At 39.2% G+C, this 12043-nt stretch overlaps 1 protein-coding gene across 2 annotated transcripts in view; it reads right to left on the minus strand.

Annotated features, from left to right (window-relative positions):
• NELL1 (neural EGFL like 1) overlaps nt 1-12043 on the minus strand; it is a 1045701-nt gene that overhangs the window by 715742 nt on the left and 317916 nt on the right. For both annotated transcript variants that reach the window (XM_058305642.2, XM_058305643.2), the window contains exon 12: nt 6106-6234. In XM_058305642.2, the coding sequence (XP_058161625.1) occupies nt 6106-6234 (129 nt within the window). The remainder of the gene's footprint in view (nt 1-6105; nt 6235-12043) is intronic.

Here is a 12043-nt window from a genome sequence, read left to right on the forward strand (position 1 = left end):
AAAATTTTAAAATAAAATGGGATAGAGAATAACTGAGGGTAATAGCAGAGATAATTTAGTGAGGTGGTAAGGAGAGATCTTTCTCAGGAGGTCTGAACTACAACCTAAATGAAACTAGAAACCAGATTGACAAGGAACTGGGTAAAGATCATCCCAGGCTGAAGAAAGGACTATTTGTACAGGCCTGTTTAAGAAGCACAAAGAATAACAGTGTGGTCAGTGAAGAGTGAACATAGGACAGAGATAAACGCAGAGGTTGGCAGGGACCAGGTCACAAAGGATACTATTTTAAGAGGCAATTAGACAATTAAGGAGAGGAATGCCATAGTCTGACTTTTAAAAGCTCAGTCTGATAGCTGTTTGGAGAATGGACCATGGAGGGCTATGGGTGGCTACCCAAGATATAAAGGAGTTTAGGCCTAGGGTGGTAGCAGTGAGGACGGCCAGGCATGGGTGGATTTAGGTTTCATTTTGGAAGTAAAGCCAAGAAGAATTTCTGATGGAGCAGATGTTGCGGGCAAGGGAAAGAAAGGAATCCAGCATGACTTCTACATCTTGTGACATGAGCCACTGGATGGATGGAAGTCCCACTGACTGAGAATGGTGCCTCAAGACCCTGGAACACAAGAGAACATTTTACTACAATAGTTCAGCTATATGATGAGTTAAACAGGCCTCTGTGGGGGTAGTCTGGAAACCAACTAACAATTATAACAATTAAATCACAAACTAAAAATTCCAAACACTATCTTACAAATGGATTCTAAAACATGGTAAAAAAGACAGTGCTACTTTAGCCTGCAGTTGCTGTAGCAGTGCCTCTTTCCTGAATGCAGAAATTAACAATTTCCCTTGTGACCCAGACTACACTACCCAGCACTACTGATAGTTTGACCCAAGTGAAATAACTAGGAAATGGAGTTTGGGCTTCATTTTACTTCTTATTAAAATACCAAGAAGAAAGTTCTAGGGAGTTAAGAAGAGGCAGGCATTTAAGGGAGTGGGAGATTTGGAACAAATGCTTTTGATAAGTAGCGTTAGAGAATAAAGAAGCAGAGGCAGATAATTCCAGGCCCAGGAAGAAAACTCATCTACACCTGCAGCTGGGTGGAAGGTGACACGTGGATTATGCAGGATAAAGCAAAGTCTAGGGATCTCTCTTTCTTGTAACAGGGGTAGGGTATTGAAAGATAGCTGGATACTGGAAGTTCTTCCCTTAGTCATGAAAGCTAAATAGGGGAAAAAAAAAAAAAAAAGATACCCCAAGGCATGGTTATCTCAAACATAGTGACTCCCTGGAAATAAAGTGGGAGCAGGACTAAGAGTGAAGAGTTTTACTAATAATGATTAATTAGAAGTGCTTCTGATCCCTGTGCTATCCAAAGCAGGACTTCAGCAGGAGATTGAAGCCCAGATTCAAGCATAAATTGGGCTATGTGGATCATGATGTGCACACATTTTGTAAAAATTCAAAAACAACAAGAGTCAACTAATCAATCTTGGATAATTAGAAATATAATTAAGTACACTAGCCTGTTTTCCCATGCACTCTGTTCATCAAGAATTAATAGGGTCTTGTTTCCACGGATGTGCTCTCACACCTGCCTCTGTATGAAGTAAATATCTACCCCCTTAGCTATTCTGAGGGCTGCTTTCTGTTTGAACTCTGATCTCTCTGTCCCTCTTCCAGCTTCTTAAAACTCACAGTTTTTCATCACCTTCAGTCATACGAAAGAAATTACAAATCACTTTGATAACAAATTGCTGTGTTTCAGATATCTCCTTAGTTTTGTTACATGAAACAATTAAATTCATACCCACAGGGTATTTTTTTCCAGAATATTTCCTTGAATACAGTTGTATCCATACTTTTCCAAAAGAAGGAATAAGCTCATCATTATTAATATTATACTTGGTGCCCCACTGTCAAAAATCTGCCCCTGGCAGAACTGATAAAAGCTGGTCCTTGTATCTCAGAACACTCCCCTCTCCGATCTGCTGGTTCTCCCAAAAGGTATAAATGCGGGAGCTCAGACCTTCTGAAAGTATTGCCCGCAATGAGCATGCACACTGCCAATTCCAAGAATAATCCCCATGAAGATTAATGATAGAAATTAATAATAATAATGATGATGATAAAGGTTACAATTCATTAAATGTTTTGTGAAAGCCAGACAATCTGCTAAGTTTTTGACATACATTATCTCATTATCATCGTAATTGGGGAATCCAGTTTAATACATTGGAGTTTGCCATTACATAACACTAATTTACAATGTGGGAAATCTATTGCCCAGCAGCAAGGTAAAAGCAGACTACTGGGGGGCCACAGATTTTATACTTTTTTTAATAACTCTCAATTCTTAATCTATTAAAGATTGCTTTCAGTCTGTGAGGAGGTATCCTCCTGATATTGAGATCAACTAATTCAGCTACTATATAGTAGGCTTAGGCTAAGTTATGCCATGGTAGCAGAAGATCCATTAATGCTCAGTGGTTTACAAGATGCCACATGCCACATGTCCAGCATCTGCCAACTTTCACACTGCTCCATGGTATCTTCAGACCAGGATCTTGGCTGAAGCAGAAGCTCCTGTCTGGAACAATGCCAGTTTTGTGTCAGAGAAGAACGAGAACATGGTGGAACTCTGCACCAGTCTGAGAATTTCTACTCTTCAACAGCACACATCACTTCAATTCATATTTCATTGGCCAAAACTTATGTCAGTAGGATTAAGGAGGAAGCAAATATTTTGAGCAATACAATGTCAGGAGTGGGGTATAGCATGGGTAGAGCATACAGCCCTGGAGCAGATGTCAGTGTTGAGTATTATCTGCACTTCATCTCTGAGTCTTAGAGCCGCACCTATAAAATAGAGATAATGCAGCCAGTGCTGCTGCTTTCCTCAAAGACTTATTATAACATTTCAAAACTATAACACAGATGTAAGAGAAGTTGGAAAAAAACAGAAAATTCTACAACTAGAAAATATTACCATTTAAGGTTAATTGCAGTATTTTCAACACCGGGCAAACTGCATGATGCACATCATATCACATTGTTCCTTATTCTTCTAAATAATGTTTTACTACAAGAAGAAAAAGTTCATGAGATTCTACCTATGTAGTCTCCAAATTCAAGAAGTGAGATCATCAGTAAGACCTCAATTGCTATACTTTCCTCAGACACTACTTCGAATTTAAATTAATGTATCAAAAACTACTTAAGAGCAATACACTGAAAACAATGTGACAGAGGAAAAGAGCCTCGGCAGACAGCTACCATATTCATAAAACACTAAAACTGAACTAAAGCAGTTTTCAAAATGGGCACTGTTCCTGCTTGAGTCAGGCAAGGCAAAATAAAATGACCTCCTGTGAGTCGTATCATAGCTGACAAAGGTTTTTATTATCTTCTATTGATTGGCTAGGAGTCCCGATATTTTCTCTATGGCAGTTTCTACAGCAATCTCTGCAGAGCAGAAGGAGTCCTTAATACACCATATCTCTGCTACTACCCTAGGAAGTTAAGAAAATTGAAAGCCTTTTGTACTTCTTTCTCCACTGAGAGCCCGAATGGGTTTTCAAGATAGCCTGGACAATGTGTGTAATACTTTGTTTTAATTTGCAAGCCAGTCTTGTTCATCGTGGTTGTTACAGTATGGGTCATTTTCACTCCATTTACTCAGGGTAAGAAAATAACTTGTCTGCAACAGTTCATAAGTCTCTAGTTCTCTCTAGGCTATGGTGAGACAAAGAATCCAGCCGTTGAGAGTCTCTGGGACCCAGGTGGGCACTCGGCCACCTCTAAGCTTGTCTGTCAGACAACTCCAGGGAAGAATTCTTAGAACAGAGATAGAAAATAGCCACGAGCTAAATTTAACCATAAAAGCAATGTGGTATACCTAGTTTTTTGCTGACCCCAAAACCACTCCCACCCTCTTCCTGCTATGATAGTCCTGTTTGGTTCAGGTAAGGGCAGAGATCATTTGGTGTCAGGGAAGGAAAGCCCGTACTCCCGGCTCCAGAAGATAAACATAGCCCAAACCAGGAACAGTCACCTTGTTCCCTTTTCCCAGGTATAAGGGTGGGAGATGAGGTAATCCAGGTCAGAAAAACAAGGCATGTAAGTCTTTTGGATGTGTGTGCCAGGGGTGGGGGTAGGTACAGTTTGGGGGAAAGTAAGGAGAGAATCTTCTCTTTTTTCTTTTTTTTTTTTTTTAAGATTTATTTTATTTATTTCTCTTCCCCTTCCTCCCCATTGTCTGCTCTCTTGTGTCCATTCGCCGTGTGTTCTTCTGCGTCTGCTTGCATTCTCGGCGGTACTGGGAATCTGTGTCTCTTTCTGTTGTGTCATCTTGCTGCGCCAGCTCTCCATGTGTGTGGTGCCACTCCTGGGTGGGTTGCACTTTTTCACGTGGGGCAGCTCTCCTTGCGGAGCGCACTCTTTGTGCCTGGGGCTCCCCTATGCAGGGGAAACCTCGGCGTGGCATGGCACTCCTTGCACATGGCAGCACTGCATGTGGGCCAGCTCACCACACAGGTCAGGAGGCCCTGGGTTTGAACCCTGGACCTCCCATATGGAAGGCAGATGCCCTATACGTTGAGCCACATCTGCTTAGGAGGGAACCTTCTAGGAAGGGCTTTCTTTGGGGAAAAAAAGATAGAACTTCCCACAGAGAAAGGTTTTTACCCATCCATTCCTTCCTGCTTGGGAGGTCAGTGTGCAAATGCCATGCCTGGAGTCCAAGCACCAAAGGCCAACACACTGAAGTTGCAGAGCAAAAAGGAGAGACATCTGCTTTAGACTCTACTTGGTTCTCATGCCTTCCATCCAGAAGCCCAGTATCTGGCCCCTGCTTTACACCTGAGCTATGTTCTTTTATTTTTATGAGGTACCAGGGCCAGGGACTGAACCTGAGACCTCATATATGGGAAGCTGGCACTCAACCACTGAGTCACATCGACTCCCCTGAGTTGTCTTTTGTTTGTTGCTTGTTTGTTTTTAGGAGGCACTGGGGACCTCCCACATTCAGTCTAATGTTCAGCCATTTCTCCTTAAGTGCTGCATTTCCTTTCATGAACAAGCTCTTGTGGAAAAGCTCCATGACAATAGGGTAAAGACTGAAACCCAAGCACAAGGCCGTTCCCCAAGATGGCATCACAATATGCATACTGGCCCAAGGCCAGACACATACATGAGATGAAACGCAGTACGTCCAAGAAAACAGTGATTCAGACCTAAAAAACACAGTGCAAAATAAAATAAGGCCTCACACAGAAAGGGGAGGCTTACTATCATGGATGGCTCCTGATGGAGCTGATTCTATGCAATTAAAAATGGTATCGATGAGGTAAGAATCAAAGAATCCCAAACAGCATTAGACCAGAAATTTTCTCCCAGATTCTGCCAGGTCTCAATAGTTAACTGGGGTCTGGAATGATGGGTGTACTGTTTCTGATGGACAAGTTAAAGGCCTGATAGTGATGGAATTAGGGTTCAAATTGTATTGAGATTCCTTATATCATTTTTATAGTTGCTCATATTCTATACTCACATGTAGTAGAAGGTAAGAAAGTAAATTTTGTTAACCAACCCCTGGCTTGGTAAATTTTTCCCATTCTGAATAAAGTGGATACTGTTTATATTTTCATTTTTATGTAACTGTAAATCTAAAACTTCTCTAAAAATAAAGTTTATTATTACAAAAAAAAAAGGCCTTCCAAAAGAAGCTTTACCATATAGCATTTAATTGACCTTTGAGATGACAATCTCCTCAAATAATACAACAGAAAATGATACGTTCAGAGATTTCCTGGTGATTGTTACATACAGTGACAGCAGAACATGGGATCTGATATGGCCCTGCGGCTTTTGTTGCTTTGCTGTGTTTCATAACTGTCTTCAAATGCCTTCTTTTCTCATGCTACTTAGCAGCCTGGATAAACCAGGAGAATGGAAGACCCTAGATGCATTGATATGATTTCCCGTAGTTTCACATAGGACCAGAGCCAAGGAATGACTTTCACTCTTCAACCATATCTACCAGGAACACATTTCTTAGTCAATTTCTCACAAGTGACTTCATTAAATAGCTCATTTACCTTCACAGTAGGCAGAGTCTCCCTGGATAGAGATGTAACCATTCTTGCACTCACACGTAGCTTTTGTGTTCCAGTTTTTGCACTCTGAATTTTCACCACATTTAGGCCCTTCTGCACAAAAATTGTGACCTAGAAGAAGCAAATATGAGTTTGCATTAGAAAAGGAGGAAAGAAAAGACTCCTAAATAATAAAACAAGAAACATTTCTATTATACATTGTTATGCACGAAACCATACCTTGGCAATAAACAAAGGTGAGCTAGGCAAGATCTAGGAGAGTAGGATTAGGACATTTTGGACCATCTTATGCTTATGAGCTTTTTTTCCCTGGTACTCAAACTTGCTAAGGTTGTTCCTTCCTGAAGGCTTTTGCACATGCTGGTCCTGAATCCTCTTTCTACTAACTCCTTAATTTATCATACATAGAAATATATAAAATGGGTATATATGCCTCAAAAATAACAAAATGAATACAAACAGAATACTATCAGTATTCCTTGATTTCTCCTCCTTGATGGCATTCTGCTCCCTGTGCCAGAGATCACCATCCTGAATTTTATGTTAATCACTCCCTTGTATACGTTGATATTATACCATACAAATGTGCTTATCTCTAAACAATATATTGTTTAGTTTTACCCATTTTAAACTTCAAATAAATAAAATCAGGTTATGTGTATCTTCTGTGGTATTGTTTTTTTTGCTATTTATCCATGTTAATGCCTGTAGCTATGGTTCATTCATTTGTCAACGCTATATATAATATTTCATCTTATGAATGTCTAAATTGATTTTATCCATTATACGACTAATATTTGAGTTATTCAAAGGTTTTTTATTACAAACAATGCTGAGAGACACATTCTTGAATACGTTTCCTTAGGTATGTATATTTTTTTCTATTTAACCATATGTTAAATATTTTCTTTGCTCACCATTACTTCTAACATCTGAAAAATTCCTTCCAGGATATTTCTTCTTAAAGTGTCCTTTATAAGTTCCTTTAGTGATGATTTGTTTATAGCAATTGTGCTCAATTTAATTTCTCTAAATATGCTTTTAAAAAAAGAAAAAATGACTTATTTTTTATTTATTTGTCCCTCTCCCCATCATTTGCACCTGCTGCCTGCTCATTGTGTGCTTGTCTTCTTTTTAGAAGGCACCAGGAACCAAATTAGGGGCCTCCCATGTGGAAGGGAGGCACCCAATGACTTGAGCCACCTCCACTCAGACACACTGCTTGTTCTGTCTCTCACTGTGTTTCTTCATTGTGTCTCTTTATTGCATCATCTCGTTGCATCATCTTGTTATGTCTGCTCACTGTGTCAGCCTGTGATGTCAGCTCACTGTCTTGCTCGTCTTCTTTAGGAGGCACCAGGAGCCGAACCTGGGACCTCCCATGTAGTAGGTGGGCATCCAACTGTTTAAGCCACATCCACTTCCCTCTAAATTTTCTTTCATATGAACTTCATTCTTGAAAAATAGTTTCACTGGTTATACAATTAGTTTCTCTCAATACTTTGAAGATATTATTGCATTTTTACCTGATTTCTATTATTACTGTTAAATTCACTGCTAATCTAACAGCCATCCCTGTGTATGTGATCTGCTCTTTCAATGTGGCTATTTTCTGTTGTTTTGTTTTGTTTGTGTGGTTGATTGGCTAGTTGGTTGGATTTGATTTAGTATTCTTCAGTTTACTCCAAGATACTCCAAGGTATCTAGGTGTGAAATAATTTTATTTGTTCTTCCTGAAATTTCTTGGGATTCATGAATTAGTGTCTTTCATCAATTTGGGAAGTTCTCAGGTATTGTCTCTACATTCTCTCTTCTATAGTTTGTTCTTTTTTCCTAGAATCCTAATTAGACAAATGTTCCTGGAATCCTAATTAGACAAATTTCTCCTCCATATAATTTGGGTTTTTTCTCTATGTATTAAATTCTTGGTAACTTCAAATGGACCTTTCTGTTGACCAATTCTTTCTTTCTTCAGCTATGTTTTATATGCTGTTTATGTCATTTATACCATTTTTTAATTTCACTTGTTATATTTTGTCTTACTAGAATTGTTTGATTTTTTAAAAATCTGGCCAAATTTAATGGTCTCATTCCTTCATCTTTGAATTTCCTTTTTATTTCTTTAAACATATTATACATGCATATTTTGTGTTGATAATTCTGATCTCTTCAGTTTTTGTGTATCTGAGTCTGTAGTTTGTTATTTATCCTGATTACCATGCATGGTGGCTTATTTTCTTGTGTTTTAAGTAATTCTTGTATTAGCTTGTAGTTTTTGGAATCTAATCTTCAGGAATTATTTGAGATTTGCATTTCTTAAACTGCATTTCTTCAAAAAGGATCTGTATTTGTTTCTGCCACGTACCTGAGGGAACTATCAATCCAAATCACATTAAACTCCATGTCTCCCTGGGCAGGGGGTTTGAGCCACACAGTAAAATAAATTCTGGCCCTAAGTCTTCAGGAATGTAAACTTGTTAGGAGATCCTATGGAGATTTTTCTCCTCCAGACCTCCATCAAGAATCAAAACTGACAGGCAAATATGCTTTTGCACAGGGATTTCTTCTTCATTTACCCACTGAAGGATTCACCCTTTGATGTTCTAGATTTATGCATCTTGCACAAGCTGCAGGCTTTGTCTCCTCTGCTTACAGAGTATCCTTTAAGAGCCAGATCCTAAACCACCAGGGATTAGAAATTGCCCCCAAGGAAAGTTCACATGTCAGTGGGATTACCCTTTTCCAATATTTCTGGTCACTAATTTTCCCATTATGCTATTATGGACAACTCTACCAAATTTTCACACACACAAAAAAAAGGTCCTGTATGTTATGCAGCATTTTTAGGTGAACTTGGAGGACCAATTTATACCTTATACAAAAATTGCCAAGTTAAAATATGATAAGGTATGTGGAGATGCTTTATCATATTTAAATCAGTACATTTTGTTTAATAATAATTATAATGTTACCTGACATATTGTAGTGTTATGGAATATATTGGCTCTTAGGAGTCAGGAGATCTAATTTCTAATTCAAAGTCTGCAGCTAATAAACACTATAAATCATTTTCCCTAGCTGGGTGTATACATAAGGAATGTTTGACATCATTTTTAAACTGTGTTCCTTAGAACCCTGGGTACAGATGAGTCGTTAGGTAGGACGAAAGCCCCTCACCGCAACTTCAGATAGAATAGCTCTGCTTTTATCTTTTCAACATATTGATCAGTTATCAACAGCTCTGGCTTAAAAATAATACGAAAGTCACTAAACTCAATAAATTCCAAGTTTAATTCTTCTCTATGAAGATAATGGGAATTGTTATACATTAATAATAAAAAAAACTCAAGTGCCTATAATATGCCAGGCATTACACTAGATATTTTAAATGGGGATATTAGTATACCTTATTAATATGCTGTTGAAATAATTAATTGGGATAATCCACGCAAAGCACTTAGAATAATTCCTAATACATACTAAGAGGTCAATAAATGGTAGCCACTATGATGATGGTGATCCTGATGATGACAATAACAACAACTAAAATTCAAAACATTTCAATAAGGTCACTGTTAAACTCAACTTCAAGGTAAGAAAAGAGCAACTCAAACACCTAAGTGGAGAAGCCAGGGTCTAAATTAGGTCTGGCTAACTCCACTGCCCCAGGTACTTTTCACTACATCTTAGGTCCTCTTTCAGCAAACCTACTGATAAAAAGTGAAAGTTGTAGCCACCCCTTGGGACATTAAAGAATGGATCCAAATCCCTAGGTGAGCACAGCATCACATCCAGCCTCCCTACCTATTTATGACCTGTTAACTAGTGATCATTCCAATGAAAATCAGACCACGAGGGAGGCGGCTGTGGCTCAATCAGTTGGGCTCCCGTCTACCAGATGGGAGGCCCTGGGTTCACATCCCGGGGCCTCCTTGTGAAGGCAGGCTAACCCATGCGCTGCGGAGAGCTGACAGCCCAGGCACCATGGAAGAACTGACGCACCAAGATGACCCAACAAAAAGGGAGACAAGCAGACACAGAAAAAATGCACCACAAGCAGAAACAGAGAACAGACAGCAAAAACAAAAACCAAAAAAAAAAGCCACAAGGGGAGGATAAATAAATAAATCTTAAAAAAAAAAAAAATCAGACCAAGACTTAACTTGTTGAAAACGTGAAATCTCTGCCAGACAAGAACACTTCTACAAGGGTTTGAAAGACTTACAATAACCATTATAGCTAACGGTACTTGCCATTTTTGCTATCAAAAGGGCAATGTTTAGGCATCACAGGTCTCTTTGCCAGAAGTGCCTGGACTTCACTTCCCATGTTAAAATTGCCCATTAATTAAGTCATCACATTTCTTTTCATTATGAAGCTTGACTCAAAGTCACACATGCCTCCTTTATAACATGTACTCTTTTTCTATGTCCTTTCTTTCTCCTTTTCCAGGAGATAACAACTGGCCTTTCCCTTACACATGTATGACAGCCTAGAATCAAATACTGTTGATTTCCCAATGCATACTACAAGGAGACGTGAAAAGCTTATGGGACAATCTGACCTCAAAGTCAAATCCACTTGTGCCAAAAACAAGTTGTTTTTTTTTTTTAATTAATGCAGGACTTCACTTAAACAACATTTATTGAATATTTACTTCGTATTTATGGAGCATCTTTACTGTGGGCTACTATGCAAGCCTCAGGGGAAAATATAACAATGTTTAAAATATATTCTCTTATTGCTGAGAAATTACAAACTCCAAATCAAGGAATCTGTGTTAAGTGAGATATGAGCACGACAAATGTTTTTTTAAAGATTTATTTATTTCTCTCCCCCTCTCCTCCCCTCCCCCCTCCCCCTATCCCCCGCTCCAGTTATCTGTTCTCTGTGTCTATTTGCTGCGTGTTCTTCTTTGTCTGCTTCTATCCTTATCAGCGGCACAGGAATCTGTATTTCTTTTTCTTGCATCATCTTATTGTGTCAGCTCTCTATGTGTGCGGTGTCATTCCTGGGCAGGCTGAACTTTCTTTCACGCTGGGCAGCTCTCCTTATGGGGCACACTCCTTGTCCGTGGGGCTCCCTTACGCAGGGACACCCCTGCATGGCACAGCACTCCCTGCGCGCATCAGCACTGCACGTGGGCCAGTTTCACACAGGTCAAGGAGGCCCGGGGCTGGAACCGCGGACCTCCCATGTGGTAGATGGATGCCCTAACCACTGGGCCAAGTCCGCTTCCCGACAAATGTCATAGTGTTTCAGAGGAGAGATCACTTCCAGATGGTGCAAAATTTGAACCCTGGCTTATAATAGGTAGAAACATGAGGGGCAGGACACAGATTGAAATAGCAGGAATACAACTCCAAGCTTTGAGGAAGAAGGGCAATGCAAATTTGAAGAACCTCAAATAATCTGACACAGGTATAATCACAACAATAATTAATATTTATGGAGCATATTATATGCTAGGTACTCAGCTAAGTGTTTTACATGCATTATCAGATTTAATTCTATTATGAAACCTATGAGACTATTATTATTATCTCCATTTACAGATATGTCAACTTCAGCTTGAAGAAGTCAGTACACTTGTGGAAAGTACACAGCACCAAACGCAACCCCAAATCTGACTGAGGCCATAGTTCTTAATCTCTGTGCTATTCCACTCATTTTTGAAGAGCAAGAAATTCCTAAGCAGCCTATAGTCCAGAAGATAAAGAAAACATCCCTTTTGCATTTGTAGATTCAAACAGACTATAATTCAGGTTTCCTTTCATTCACACACAAAAAATACCCATTTTCTACTGGGTCATCCCAAATCTTCTTAACCAAATATCATAACTTCAATCTCTCTAACTTCTTGAAGTCAGGGTCTGTATTAGTCCGCCAAAGGGGTACTGATGCAAAATATCAGGAATTA

Source organism: Dasypus novemcinctus, chromosome 10, assembly GCF_030445035.2.
Source record: "Dasypus novemcinctus isolate mDasNov1 chromosome 10, mDasNov1.1.hap2, whole genome shotgun sequence".
Taxonomy (NCBI): domain Eukaryota; kingdom Metazoa; phylum Chordata; class Mammalia; order Cingulata; family Dasypodidae; genus Dasypus; species Dasypus novemcinctus.